This window comes from Carex rostrata, chromosome 14, assembly GCF_964058835.1.
Source record: "Carex rostrata chromosome 14, lpCarRost1.2, whole genome shotgun sequence".
Taxonomy (NCBI): domain Eukaryota; kingdom Viridiplantae; phylum Streptophyta; class Magnoliopsida; order Poales; family Cyperaceae; genus Carex; species Carex rostrata.
Window position 1 is genome coordinate 620,187 of NC_135931.1, and position 15,797 is coordinate 635,983.

A 15,797-nucleotide genomic window follows, 5' to 3' on the forward strand; every position below is an offset into this window, starting at 1 on the left:
TGTGTCCCACACGGCGTGTCGGAAATAGTCACCACACCAGAAATGCTCTCCGCTTATTAAATCTGCCCCAATCAATATTCGGTATTAGAATTTAGAAATAAGCTTGGCTGATATTAAACTCAACATTATTTTCTTAAATATTAATCGATGTCTTAAACAAATATATTGCTCTTGCTCCATCAATTCAATACCTAGAACAAATTCTAAATAATATATATATATATAGAGGAGGGATCAAGTTACAACACTTGAAAGTTACAACAAAGTTACAACATCATTTTTTTTCATTTTCAAAGTCCAAATCGTCGATCCAAACCGTTAGATATTCAATCTATATTAAAATGTGCTTGCAGACCAAATTTTACATTTTTTGAAATTTTTTTGCTATTTATTAAGATGGGTACAAAATCGCTGTTTTTATTAAAATTCTGCACCATTAAAAACAGCAATTTTGTACCCATCTTAATAAATAGCAAAAAAATTTCAAAAAATGTAAAATTTGGTTTGTAAGCACATTTTAATATAGATTGAATATCTAACGGTTTGGATCGACGATTTGGACTTTGAAAATGAAAAAAAATGATGTTGTAACTTTGTTGTAACTTTCAAGTGTTGTAACTTGATCCCTCCTCATATATATATATATATATATATATATAGAGAATGGCTAAGCTCAAATCGTTTGTTCCTGGGCTCAGGAACAAACGATTGGGTTCTCCAATTTCCGAAGTTCAAACGGCCGATCCAAACCGTTAGATGTTTAATTTATATTAAAATGTACTTGGAGACAAAATTTCATATTTTTTGGAATTTTTTTACTATTTATTAAGAGGGTTTGAAAGTTGCTGTTTTTATTAAAATTCTGCACCATAAAAAAACAGCGACTTTCAAACCCTCTTAATAAATAGTAAAAAAATTCCAAAAAATATGAAATTTTGTCTCCAAGCACATTTTAATATAGATTAAACATCTAACGGTTTGGATCGGCCGTTTGAACTTCGGAAATTGGAGAACCCAATCGTTTGTTCCTGAGCCCAAGAACAAACGATTTGAGCTTAGCCACTCTCTCTCTCTCTCTCTCTCTATATATATATATAGGGTCTGTCTAAATTGCTGCTGGCAGCATTTCGGTAGAGGTGCTGCCGGGGCTATATTTAGCCGTGTGATGTCCAAACAACAAATCCAAACCGTTAGATGTTTAATCTATATTATAATCTACTTGGAGACCAAATTTTACATTTTTTTGAATTTTTTTACTATATATTAAGCTGGTTTGAAAACCGCTGATTTCAGTAAATTTCTGCAGCATTGAAATCAGCGGTTTTCAAACCAGCTTAATATATAGTAAAAAAATTCCAAAAAATGTAAAATTTGGTCTCCAAGTAGATTATAATATAGATTAAACATCTAACGGTTTAGATTTGTCGTTTGAACATAAAAAAATAGAAAAAAACAGTGGCAGCACCGCCGGCAGAAATGCTGCCGGCAGCAAATTAGCCACAGCCTATATATATATATATATATATATATATATACTAGTATCATACCCGTGCGTTGCAACGGGGACATATTATAAGAAACAAATATATCAATGAAAATAATAATTATCTAAAAATTAAAACACATGTTAATAGAAAATTTATGTGATTCTGTATTTTTAATTAACTTTAATCGTGATCTCTGATAACAATTTGATGATGTGGTGATTTTTTATTTTTAAGTACCAATGATATCAAATAATAGCTCGATTCGAATCTAATACCAAATACCATACAACAATTCTATATCAACATATAATATGATATAAAAAAACATAAATAAAAAGTGTTATCGTGTGAATGTATAAGATATATACACACACACATATTATAAGAAAAATATATATTCACACACACATTCCAATTTATACTCTTCTTTGTTTCCAATTTAGAACACACACACACACATATTGATATATTATATATCAAAAATATATTCTAAATTGCCCACACCAATATGTATAGAAACAAAGAAAGAGAAATAAGGAAATAAAAAAAATGATTTTCATTGTGATCCGTATAGAAACGAAGAAGTAAGGAAACAATAAATAAGAAAATAGAAGGTGGAGTCTTCTCAATTGAAGATGAGAAATATGGAAACAAAAAAAATAAGGAAACGGATAAATATATCTCTAAATTTCAGAATTTATTCAATTTTAATTGTAACGTATCGTGTGGCAGCATATGTGGTGGGTATGTTTTTAACTAAATTTAGACTTCTATACATAAAACAGATGCATTTAATCAAAAGAAGACAAAATATGTAATTGGAGAGCTGAGATCAAATCCGAAGTTTCATCTCTCAATCGTAGCCGTTGGCGGATCGGACACCCAACGTGCTTAATAATAGAATAGAGATATATATATATATAAAAGTATCTTCATTCCAACTTACCTAGCTAGAACAAATAGCTTGCCGGCCGGGTTTCTTTGATTTCTGCGCGCAATTAAGGAAAACAGGCTCTTCCTTTCAGGAACAAAACAGAGAGAACCTTCATCTTAATTTCCTAAAATTTGGTCGCACGTTAGTTGGAGAAAAATAATGCAACTAGGATTGCAATAGTCAACTAGCTAGGTCGCACGTTTGTTTTCATGCCGGATACATATATACATATATATATAGATCTATATAAACCATGGCGAAAAACTTATAAATTTGTAGAGTGATCAGAGAGAGAATAGTGTGAGCGAGTCTGAGTTTTATTTAGTACACAAATTAAGAGATGACGACAGTCTCAGATGTGCAATTCATAAGAGGCCGGAGCGACACCCGAGAGTACCGCAGAATCATCCTTCCCAATGCGCTCCAGGTGATGCTTATTAGTGATGCCGAAATAGACAAGGTATGTGATGTATATATATAATTATTCTCTCTGACCTCTCTCTTTAAATTCTCACTCTAATTGGATTTGTAATTATGTGATGTTCCCGCGGCTAATTCCTGCTGAAGCTGAACTTTGAAGTTTTTTTCTCCATCAGTATTGTATTATTGTATGAAAAAAGTAATCCCATTTCATACTCTTTAAGTTTAAGGTATTCAATAAAAAAGCGCCATTGTTGAGTGCATTTTAATTAATTTCATCCGTGCCAGCATGCATGCCATGTTCTCTTTTCCTCTCTGTTTGAAGCAAACTTGAGAGGATTGAGGAGCTGTTGTAACACATAATTAAATCCAATAATATATAGTTCTGTTTTTATTTTATTTTATTTTATTTTATTTTTGTTATTTGTGTATTTGGCACATAATTAAAACGGTGTGTTTAATGATGTGACCAGGCCGCAGCAGTAATGGGGGTATCCGTTGGAGCTTTCAGTGACCCGGATGGGATCAACGGTCTGGCCCACTTTCTAGGTAAGTCAATAAGTCATAATTCATATATAGTTGTAGTTGGTAAAGACTTTCGTGGAAATTTCCTAATCGATGTTTCTGGTAAGTATATTAAATTCGCGCGTAAAGACTTTACCAATAGAGTTTTAGTGCAATAATATTTGAAGTTGAATGGGATTGGAAGTTTTGAAAGGACGCAATAAAAGCCCTTTCTACTCTTCCCCTGTTCGGTGTATTCAAAGAAAAATGAAAACAATATAATAATATGACTTACAATTCCATAGAATGGGATGTGTGTAGGCTATAGCCTCTATGCCTCTATCAAAGACAAAGAGTGAGTATTCTCTACGCCTACGGTATCGGACCGTGTAGAATATTCTCCGTCAAATTAATATTACTTTGAACTTTGAAGTCTTCTTATAATATTTAGAAAGGTCTGCTTTGAAATTTGTGTCCGAATAATAAAAACGATTTAAATAGAGCTACAAAACTTGCCGATTTTTTTAATGATAAAAAATATCGTCAAACATGATCGTTTTGTAGAAAATTCGACGTATAGGTAGAACGGGTAGCAGTGTCTCGTCAGGAGACGTGACATAATTTTGTCCCATCCGGATTACTAAACAACTAATTCAAAATCGGAACAGAGAAAAAAAAAAAAAAAAATCTTTTGAACGTGACAATTGTTCTATTCCTGATCCGCGGAAAATATCTATCAGTTTCCTTTCCTCCCTAACATTCTTGATTGCCTTAATTAGGTGGATTATTGGTTATTGTGTTGATTGGCATAGCAAAATTCATTGTATCCATCGAAAGCTTTAATCTCCCAAAGGCAGGCACTTTTGCTTTCTTAGTTGGACCTTGCTTTAAGCAAATTTGATCTACGGAGCTCAAATTGAGTCTGAGTTCATTGTTTTTTACCCAATTGGAGCAGTTACTACGAAGATCAATATTTTTTTTTGTTGTTTCTTAATTAACATGATTAATATATTTTATCTTAATTATTAAAAGAACAATTTTTTTTTACAAAATTTTAATTTAAGAAATAATAATTAATAAATATTATTATGTTATTGTTTAATCATTTATTTAATTATATTAATAATTATTTATTACTAATTAAAAAATAAAATTACCTACATATTGTTTCAATTACAACAAAGTAAACAGAAAAGTCACCAATTTTTTTTTCTCAATAGATAAGAAATTGAAATAGATACATGTATTTTAATAATAAATCGAGATTTCCCGCAACTAATTCCACGCTACAACCGAACACTCATTTTAGCACATTTCCATAATCAATCCTATGCGTACCCGTGCCTGTGGATTCCCATCCCCGTCAAATCTCATCCCGTGTAATCCCGTGACAAACGAACACGCCTAGATGGATCAAATAATATATGGACGGGTTGAGTGGTACCGTCTCGTTGTTTTATTTTTTTTTGGGTCGGATGGAACAATTCTTACTGTTCCATATATGTATTTTTTTTTTTCCCTCCTGCTTAGTTCACTAGGTTGGAGTTTGGAGATTAAAATTTGAATTAACTGGACGGGATAAAATGTCCCGTTCCTTGGACAGGATCAACCAATTCCGTTTAACTAGATTTTAAATTTCTAACAAAACGATCTTTTTTGACGATATATTTTTTATTTATTTTCGATTAATAAAAAAATCGGACAAAACTTGTACCGCGCTGGATCTGAATTCTTCCGAGAATAATCTAAATTTGTATTATTCTGACATAAATTTCAAAGTAGACCTTTTTGAATAATCTAAATAGAATTTTCAAAGTAATTTTAACCGATTTTTTTTATTCACATTTATAATTAAATAAAAAATTACAAAAATATCTATAATTTTTTTATATTTGTAGAAATACCCAAACTGTCAGAATTCCTTACTGTCCATTTCTTTCCATAACAGCTAAAAATTCCGACAGTTATGGTACTTTGCAATGTGCGGATCGTTCCGTGCATTGGATTCATATATCCGTCTTCAAAGTCCAAATAGTTGATCTGAATTGCTCAACATTATTATCATATGAAAATATACTTGGAGACCAAATTTTATATTTTTTTGAAATATTTTTACTATTTTTTGAGACAATTAGATAATCACTTGATCTAAAAATTTTGGACCATCCAAAAGTAGTGATTTTCTACCTACCTAAAAAAATAGTAAAAAAAAAAAAAAAAATCAAAATTTGGTCTCCAGGTATATTTTCATATGATAATAATATTGAGCGGTTCGGATCAACTATTTGGACTTTAAAGATGGATATATGAATCTAATGCACGGAATGATCCGCGTGTTGCAAAGTAGCATAACCTCACTCATATACTATTATAATACTATCTACAAAACTTGTGTCCCAAATCAACTCCCAATCCCCATCCTTTGAAATTTGTGTCCGAATAATGCAAATTTTAACAAAACTCGGGCCATTTTTTTTTGGGTCCGAAAATGACCATTCACGAGTTGGATACGAATCTGCTGTTATTTCAAGAAGAATAGCAGCACTCCCTACTCTCCATTTTTTGTCTATCTCTCTCTTCAAAAGAGGAGGAGAGAGAGAGAGAGAGAGAGAGAGACAGAAGATGGAGAGAATAGCAGGAAGAGTAGGATTTTTGAAGAGTAGATGATTTCATTCCTCACCAGTTATAAGTGGTAACGAATGTAGATACTTCTGCCAGCCTCTTTGAAATGGGAGAAATTCAATTTTTTTTTCATTATTAAAATTTGTGCATGTTTGAATTTGGAATTTTCATTTCCACCTAGAATTATTTGACCTACAAATTAATTTAAAATCCGAATTAATTTGTGAATTAACAAATTAATTTATTTTGATTATTTTTTCGATTTAATTTTCAAATTAAAATAAAAAGGTTGAAATGTGAAGAGTGAAGTGTTAAATTGCAGAAAAAATTAGGAGGTGAAAAAATTGTGGTCAACTATGCTGTGGTTCTGTGACAAATTTCTAAAGAAGTGCAGAACTAGTGTTGTTCTTATATGTAAAAAATGCATCATCTTTCTAATTTATTAAAAAGTATTTATTATTTATCTAAAAATAAAAGAATTGCGGACTTTTCTCAAAAACAAAAGACGCATATTTAAAAGAAAAAAAGAAAAATGATTAGAAACTATATGATATCGCCTGGCTTGTGTTAGACGAATTTGTTTCCTCTGCATTAACTCAGAATTTGAGTTAATACATCACGGCTGTCTGATCAGGATCCGGCCAATTCAGCTCGAGATAGAATGCACAGCCCCTTTAATATTAATTAGTGCCAACACGGATCGGACGGTCCGGATTTATTATACATAAACTCAAATTTGGAGTTAATGCAGATGATTCGAAGCACTAGGGAGATTGAATGCGCACAAAGTGCTTGTAGAAATGCCTAACTGAGATGTGCCATGTTAAAGTTCAATTCCTGAAGAACTAAAATGTAACCATCTCACCCTCAACGACCCAATGGCCTTAGGCTTAACCTCGAGTTATGTGGTAACTAAAAGAGTCATTTTTTTGCAAAGGTTTAGAGATTTTTCTTTTTTGGTTATAGCACTAACATAAATTTACATTTAAACAGAGCATATGCTGTTTTATGCTAGTGAGAAATACCCAGAGGAAGACAGTTATTCCAAGTTTATCACAGAGGTACATTATCAGATTGTGTTCCTTCAGTACATTCAATTCAAATAAAGTGTTTTTTTAATATTTTTTTTTATTCCAGCATGGGGGGTGCACTAATGCTAGTACAAGTTCTGAAAGAACCCTTTTTTATTTTGATGTCAATGTTGACAGTATTGAAGAGGCCTTGGACAGGTAAGATTTTCTTGCTTTCTAATTGCACCTCAACAGGAACATATTGCTTTGATATGAATTATGTACCATTTTGCCTGACATTTATTCTTTTTTGTTTTTTCAGATTTGCACAATTTTTTGTTAACCCATTAATGTCTGCTGATGCTGTTAGTAGGGAGATAAATGCAGTAGACTCTGGTAAAAATAATAGTAAAAAAAAAATTCCCACCTTTTGTCTTAATTTTGAGAAACATGATTGTAATTCAAAAACCTGACTATATTTTCCCATTTCAGAACATAAAAAGAACCTTTTGTCTGATGGTCATCGCATGTATCAGGTACAATAATAATTTTACGGTGTACGAAACATATGTTCGAAACATATGTTCGATACCTATTATAACCTCATAACTATATGAGAACTTTCTGAACCAAGGTATTTTTTTTTTTCAGCTTCAGAAGCATCTTACTCCAAAAGATCACCCTTGTCATAAATTCACAACAGGTAAGCATCACAACATAAATACAGTTTCTTTGTCATTTCGTTGAATTTGGTTCTGGAATAGAATTAGTGGAATTATCAACTATTAAAATTAACTTAGGGAATTTGGAAACACTGGACACTCGGCCGAAAGAGAAAGGGCTGGATATAAGAGACGAGCTATTACGATTTTATTCAGAGAACTATTCTGCTAATTTAATGCAACTTACTGTGTATGGAAAAGGTAAACCAATAGAGAAAAGAAAATAAATTTTGGCATGCATATTAAAATTTGATTATTTTTGTGCATATATGCGGAAATGTTATGTTTCTATTAAAAGCTTTTACATTGCAGACACCCTCGATAGTTTGCAGAGTTTGGTTGAAAGCTTGTTTTCTGATGTTAGAAACATTGAAAAGAGATTGTTTAAGTGTTCTGGTAACCCATGTACTGAAGAATATCTCCAGGTACCTGTACTCTTCTTAAAAATTATTATTAATATGTCAATTTTGGTAGCAAAGTAGATCAACCCAGAGGGACTATTATTATTTATTTGGAGTTTGTTTAATAGGAGGAAGTACTTGCAGATAAAGCCCAGATTAGTTTAGACTTTAGACTGCATTTTGAGGCCTATGTCTGCAATTAGCTATGTCTCAAGTTTGTTTTTTTAATATTTTGTTTGTCCTTCTATTCTTAGAGGAGCTTATGATGATTTTCCTGTCTCTGGTCCTAAATTTGCAGAAGTTCCTAGTATTGTCCTTTCTTTTTTTTTGAAATACCATGACATAAGCTGTCAGGTGTTGTTGCATTAAACATAATGCACAAAAGGCACTCATACAATGTACATCTTACAAAAGCATAGAGCATCAAATTTGCCCTGCTCCTCACTCTCATTTAACTACCATTTACCATTAATTTACCAGTAAATTTAAAAAAACTGAAAAAGACCGAAAAGGAAACATTTGGAAGTACCTAGTATTGTCACTAGAACATTTTGATTTGTCCCAGTCTAGTACTATCTATCTCTTGTATAAAAATTTGTAAATAAAATTTCTCTGTCATTGAGATTGTGCAAATCAGGAGCAAAGCTCAAGAATATGTCCGCTTTTTATTTAAATAAGTTACCATTATATCATTGATTTGTCTTTCATTTTTAGACAAAGATTAGTACCAGGATTACAATCATACAAACTGTGATGTTTGATGGATCCTTTTTTTGGATCAGCACGGGAAAGACATGATACAGTAGGAACCGGTTGTGTAATTTATTACTTTTTTCTTCACTTTGTTTGTACAGATTCTTGTCAAAGCAATACCAATCACAGAAGGAGACGACCTGAGAATTGTCTGGCCAATTACACCTGGCATCCTGCATTACAAAGAAGCACCGCACCAGTATCTCTCCCATCTCATTGGCCATGAGGGGGAAGGCTCTATATTTTACATTTTGAAGCAATTAGGTGAGATTCCTCATTCTGTTGCTTTGACCCCTTTTTTTTATTTTAATTATACTTAGGTAACTACTTGATGAGCCGATCAACACTTGAGAATTGTTTGGTAGATATATAGGACTTAAAAAACCCCAATTTGATAGTGGGACAGGACAGGACAAATTAGAATTAAAACACAGTTTCATAATTCTATTATATGTAGCAAAAAAAAAAAAAAAGATTGTTTAGGTTCATTAAAATATTTGCTTTCTTTGCCACATTTCTCTCCTCTTTTGTTTTAGGGTGGGCCATGGGTTTGACGGCCGGGGAAGCAAGTGACAGCAATGAGTATTCATTCTTTTGTATTAGCATTAGTCTCACTGACGAGGGACATGGTTAGTTTCTTTCTCAAATAAGATATTGTTGAAAATGTGTTAAATTAGGGTGCTATTTGCAAAACATAATTTACTGGGGTTTATTTGCATAGTTCCTAATTTGCATTCTATGGATGTAAATAATTGTGTAGACCATATGGAGGATATTGTGGGTATAGTCTTCAAGTACATTGCCCTTGTGAAGGACTCAGGGATTCACAAATGGATTTTTGATGAGGTAATAAATCATAAATGTTAATTTAATGCTACTTTTAGATTATGCTTGAAATTTTTGTTGGAAAGAATTCACCAATGTAGAAATAAGCATGTACAAAATGATTTCTTACATTTTATTTTTGCTTTTTAGATGGTGGCAATAAATGAGACTGAGTTCAACTATCAGGATAAATATCAACCCCTTAACTATGCTATCTCTGTTAATGCCTTAATGCCGGTAAGACAAGTACCTTTCATATGCTTGCATTTCCATAATCCGTGACTTTTAATTAAATTGAATTTAAACCTTAGGTGGTAACATTGTGCATACAACTGTCGAGTACATACATGATACTGATTTGTAAATTTAAACCTTCGAAAAGCTTCCCCTAACCTCATGTTTCTTTTGCAAGATGTCTAGGTTAAGATTAATTCACGGAAAAAATATTCTTTGTACCCACTGAGACTAAAGACTTCTAGTGTTGATTTCATTGATTTTTTCTATCCAAGAAACTTATTATATATTTGGTCTTAAACAGAAAGCATTGACTTTTTATTAGAAGCTTTATTCTCATACTAATTGTACTTGCAAAATCTCACAACAATCATGATTGGGAAAAAATTCACCAATGCCATCCCGTTAGCTAGCTAATCTTCTGTCTGTTTATTTAATGAGTTATTTTATATATACAATATTATGAGAATAAATTGGCGAGACATTCAAAACCAAGCATGTTTTAATATGGTTTTTGTTATATGCACAAACTAGTATTACCCCCCAGAGGAATGGTTGGGTGGTGGGAGTTTGTCATCAAAATTTGATCCAAGCCTAATTCATAAAATGCTAGATAAGCTTTCTTCAGACAAAGTCAGGTAAATTTGTGTAATTAAATTATTTTTCTTTTATCAGGAGTGCACTTATTTCATGTTTGTCCTTGTAGTCATAGCTCTGTACTGTTTTTTTTTTTTTTTGTTAGAATATTTTGGGATTCAAAAAAATTTGAAGGGTCAACTGACTTAGCTGAGCCATGGTATGGGACATCGTACAGTGTCCAGAAGATCACTCCAGAGACTATAAAGGTTTGTTCATTTGATATCATCAATTGCAAGAAAATCTAACATTTTATCCAAAACCAAACATGTTTTAATATTGTTTGTCCATAAGTTTAGTGTGCCAATTATATATATATATATTTTTTTAAATCTAAATTGAAGGCAAAATTTTAAATGGATCCTGATTTCTTACATGTCAGCATAATAGATAAAGAGGAGGGTTGCAACATCTCCAACATGTCTCCACTTTTTTTAGTTTTTGATAACAAAAATCTAGAACTCAAATAAGAAAGTACTGTTAGGTGTGATAGTTTGTAAATATCGGTTGACGTGGACAATTTGTGAGGTTGATATTTTATATTCTTAAATCCATCAGAATGAAACTGATATGCTACAATGCTTTACTTGACAGAAAGTGTGATATTGATCAACTAATAGTTTAATTTGTTATTTAAGTTCTAAATCTTTTGTGATTAAGGATTTAAAAGATGGAGGCATCTGAACCCTCCTAATAGATAAAGCAGGATCTTGTATTCTTTTTTCACTAATCCACTTCATATTTTTCTTTTAGAATTGGATGGATAATGCTCCTAATGCAGATCTGCATATCCCTGAGCCTAACATTTTCATCCCAACCGACTTCACCCTTCATACTCCAAAAGAAGAGGCAAATCTCATTTCTTTATTCAAAGAAAATAAAATAAATAATAATTAATCACCTCTTAGAAAGTGTTGCTTATGGCTGCAGCAAAGCAATCATTAAACAGCTCCCCGAATACCCTTTTTGTCTGTTCATATAACTGTTGATATAATATATCAAAATTGATTTATCAGAAGAATTATCTGAACAAAAAAAGGAACTCTGCTATGTTTAACAAATTGATTATCAGAAAAGTAATCCAAACAAATAAAAACCACAATGATACATAGCACTTCTATGTAACTTTTGACTTGGGTGTAGCCTTGGCAGAGTGCCCATCTCCTGATGCAGTCATTATCAATCTCAAACAAAATACAAAAAGGAAACATTAAACCAGGTTTCAAGCAAAAGAATCTCATTAACTTTTCAATTATATTTACCAGGTCAAGTTTCCGAAAATTATAAGGAACTCATCTTGTTCGACCTTATGGCACAAACCTGATAAGACATATTTGGTGCCAAAAGCTTATGTGGTGATTGATTTTCACTGTCCATTGGCATATTGCTCGCCTGAAGCAGACGTTCTGACTAGCCTTTTTGTAGCATTACTAATGGATTACTTGAACGACTATGGTAAATAATTACTATAAAACAATATCATTATAATAATTTCATGCCTCCAGAACGGAGAACCAAGAATATAAGTATGTAACTGATCTCTCTCTTTTATCTTTTATTGAAATTTAGCTTATAATGCTCAAATTGCGAGCCTTTATTATGGGATTCGCGCTACTACTACAGGGTTCCAGGTCTGAAAATTATGTCACTATCTTTTATTGAAGATTTTTTTGTTATTATTCCTTTGGCTTAATTTCTATTTTTCAAAAAGATTCTCAGTTTAAGTATGTGGTGGCGATTAAGGGGACGGATAGTTAATTTGACTTTGCAGGAGGAAAAACAGATTCACTTTCTGATTTGATATTCTTTTTTCATTCTTCAAATTAACGTCCTTTCCGCCTAAGTTGGCATTCTTATTTGATTAGTTTTGGATTAATAACTATTTATATATTTATAGGTGGTTGTAACAGGCTATAATCACAAGATGAGATTCTTGGTAGATGCCATAATGAAGCAGATTGCACATTTTGAAGTCAAACCTAAAAGGTTTGCAGTCTTTAAGGTAAGTAGTTGATGTGATATCTGTACATTATTTTTGGCCTTTATCAAAACCTCAGTCACATAATACTACTAAACACACATTAAACCATAATAGAATGTCTTTGTCAAATGTTTGCATAAGACATAAGTGTTGATTGTTATTACAGGAAACATTCTTGAAGGATTTTGAGAATTTCAAGTTCTCGAGCCCATGCTCCCAAGCTGGTCACTACCTAAATTTGATGCTTGATGACCGATCTTGGCCTTTAAATGAGAATCTGGAAGCACTTTCGGATCTTAATGCAGACCATCTCTCCAATTTCGTACCATACCTTCTGTCAAGGACACTATTGGAGTGCTTTGTCGCAGGTTTGGCGCCTTTCATCATTCTACGTTCCTTTCAAAAATGAAGTTTGTATACAATGATCCTTGAAGTTTAAAGTAGATTTGATAACGTCAAACTTCAATTCATTATATAATTTTCAGGGAACAAATTGATAATTAAGACAATTTTATGATCCAATTTTCCTTTCAGGAAACATTGAAGAAAAAGAAGCAGAATCAATCGTCACAGATATAGAAGAAATATTGTTCAAAACACCTAATTCAGTCTTCAAGCCCTTGCTTCCATCTCAATATTTAACAATGAGAGCTGTCATGCTAGAGAGTGGTTTGAAGTGCTTATATCGCACCGAAGGATTAAATCCAAAGGATGAGAATTCAGCAATTGTGCAATATATCCAGGTAATTTGTTCCCTAAATTTACTCTAGCAACCAAGTTCAACATTACTTTCTCGTTATCCTATTTACCCTTCCTGCCTGATTAAATTTCTCTAAGCAGCTGATTGTTCTAGGCATATATAAGATGCTTTAAAAGACTATTCCTCAAATATTATTATGCACTAAGTTTTTATAATTGAATCAAACTCCAAAGCAACTGATTGTTTTTATAAATATAAAAAAAAAAAACTGTTATTGATTTTGTAGATTCACCAAGATGACGCTCACCTCAATGTGCAACTCCAACTGTTTTCTCTCATTGCCAGCCAACCAGCTTTCCATCAGCTTCGGTCCGTCGAGCAACTTGGGTACATAACGAGTCTTTCATCAAGGTATTTTGGAAAATGATCAACTTAACCTAGACTTATTTAACTTTAATTATGGGGTTACATGGGTCATCATTAAATATTATGTTGGGTAAAACCTAATGGCCATACAAATCTGATCCCTGATGAGACTAAATCTGAAAACACAATCCCTTAAGTGTACTTCTGTTTTCACTCTGCAAAAATTAATATCCAGGGATGATGCTGGTGTTAGAGGATTAGAAGTCGTTATCCAGTCCACAGTTAAGGTACTCATATTGAAATATCTTTATGTCTATCTTTTTGCGTGATCTTACTTCAGAACTCTAATTTAGATAATGTTGTTCAACTTTTTTAGGATCCAGATATTCTGGATGGTAGGATCGATGACTTCTTTGCATCTCTTGAAAAGAAAATTTATGAATTGGATGATGAAGAATATAAGGTTACAGAAATAATACATTTTTTAAGGAATATGTTTTTCAGCAATGCACCATACTAATAATGAGATATATTTTTCTTTTATACAGCAAAATGTGAAAACCCTCATTGATTTGAAGTTGGAGAAGTTCAAGAACTTATGGGAAGAATCTGGTTATTATTGGGGAGAAATAATCTCTGGAACACACAAATTTGATAGGTTTGAATCCGAAGTAAGTTTCCCTAAGTTTGCATAGTTTTTGTCATGAGTTAATGGTCAAAACTCAAAAGCCTCTCAAGGCTGTGTTCTCAATATTATTGCGGTTATAATTTATGGCTAATAGCTTATAAATCCAAATAACCCAATCCAGAGTATTATAATAGAGTTCTTAGTATGTCTTAAATAATGATCCTGCGTCAACCGACTAAACAAAGAATTTCAAGCAATGCGGAACTTGAACTAAACTGATCTTTCGATTGCTGGTCAAGTTACAAGTCGCAATCTAACCTCAATTGGCCTCTATGCCTGAGATTTAGACCTATTTACGTCAGTAAACCATGTATTAGCTAGCCTCAAATTGAACACAAATTTGCCTTAATTGCATTGTTTCTGCAACTGATCACATAAAACAAGTTATCACAAATGTGCTAACTTTCTTTTTGTGAAATATAGGTTGAAGTATTAAGAGCTCTTAAGAAAGAGGATTTCATAAACTATTTTGACCAATACATCAAAATAGACGCACCAAAGAGAAAAACTCTAAGTGTGCAGGTGTTTGGGAGTAATCATATCTCCGAGTACAAGAAGGTTTGTGAAGAACCCGACCCGGTACAGACATACCGGGTTGAAGATATTTTCAGTTACAGAAGGACTAGACCCTTGTTTGGATCACTCAGAGGAGGCCCCTGTCAAGCTGTTAAAACCAAGTGTGTTTGAATTGAGAAGAGATTGGCATTGGATTTATGTGAATTTAGCATTATTCAAATATTTTGTACACAGAAAAAAAAATTAATGGCTTGAAAAGAAAAGGTCAACTGGGTGTTGTGATGTTTTACTTGATGCTGGCTTCAATTGATTTTTGAATCTCAGAGCTGCTGCTATTAGAATCTCCACTTGTTCAGAGAAAAATATATCAATGGAGATTTGGTGTGATAAAGCGAGCAGTGCGAATTTGTTATTTGATTGGATTGAGCGAGTTGGGCTTTCAACTTTGATTCTCAGTGCAATTTGATTTGATTGGATTGTGCGAGTTGGGCTGTCATTCTGTCAACCTGCTATTCTTTGTGCAATTTGTTTGCGGGAACAGGGAAACAAATTATTGTTGAATGACATAAATTTGACAAAAGAATTTATTTTTATAAATTAAAATTTTAATTATTTGGAAAAATAATTTTTTTTTCTTTGAAAATAGATAGAACCGCTAATGATACAATTCTAGCATGTGTAGGTTTAGAACCGCATCAATAGTACTGTTCTGGTACGATGATTCTAGTATTTTTCATATCTTAAGTGAACCTATCTTAACTACAAATTTGTCTAAAACTAATTTTGACCATAAATTTAACCAAAAATAAATCATGATTACATATTTGTCCGACAACTGTTAAAACTGCACTACCTTCGGTGAAACCACACCATTGGTAGGGTTTCATGTTTCATCTATTTTCTGAAAAAAAAAAAAATCAATTTTTTTGTCCGAAGATTTGATGTTGTAATTTCTACAAAAAATCTAACAAAAGCTAAAGAATAGCGAGAATAGCGAG

General features: G+C 32.4%; 1 protein-coding gene across 1 annotated transcript; it reads left to right on the plus strand.

Moving 5' to 3' along the window:
- The first annotated feature begins 2,670 nt into the window (after positions 1 to 2,670).
- On the plus strand, positions 2,671 to 15,466 carry LOC144565243 (insulin-degrading enzyme-like 1, peroxisomal). Its single transcript, XM_078314951.1, has 26 exons — positions 2,671 to 2,881; positions 3,315 to 3,390; positions 6,961 to 7,028; positions 7,105 to 7,196; positions 7,300 to 7,373; positions 7,470 to 7,513; positions 7,629 to 7,680; positions 7,778 to 7,900; positions 8,012 to 8,124; positions 8,955 to 9,117; positions 9,390 to 9,482; positions 9,614 to 9,699; positions 9,829 to 9,915; positions 10,447 to 10,550; positions 10,655 to 10,757; positions 11,302 to 11,397; positions 11,814 to 12,003; positions 12,118 to 12,179; positions 12,446 to 12,550; positions 12,696 to 12,897; positions 13,064 to 13,272; positions 13,516 to 13,640; positions 13,831 to 13,882; positions 13,972 to 14,058; positions 14,144 to 14,266; positions 14,707 to 15,466. The coding sequence occupies exons 1-26, from the start codon at positions 2,762 to 2,764 to the stop codon at positions 14,968 to 14,970; spliced, it is 2,913 nt and encodes a 970-aa protein (XP_078171077.1). The 5' UTR covers positions 2,671 to 2,761; the 3' UTR covers positions 14,971 to 15,466.
- Positions 15,467 to 15,797: the final 331 nt, after the last annotated feature.

Bases quoted from the DNA above. Each gene is read 5' to 3' on its own strand.
- LOC144565243 (XM_078314951.1), top strand. From the start codon at position 2,762: ATGACGACAGTCTCAGATGTGCAATTCATAAGAGGCCGGAGCGACACC. The intron at 7,197-7,299 runs GTAAGATTTTCT...TTGTTTTTTCAG, and splicing joins ATTGAAGAGGCCTTGGACAG to ATTTGCACAATTTTTTGTTA. The intron at 7,374-7,469 runs GTAAAAATAATA...TTCCCATTTCAG, and splicing joins GATAAATGCAGTAGACTCTG to AACATAAAAAGAACCTTTTG.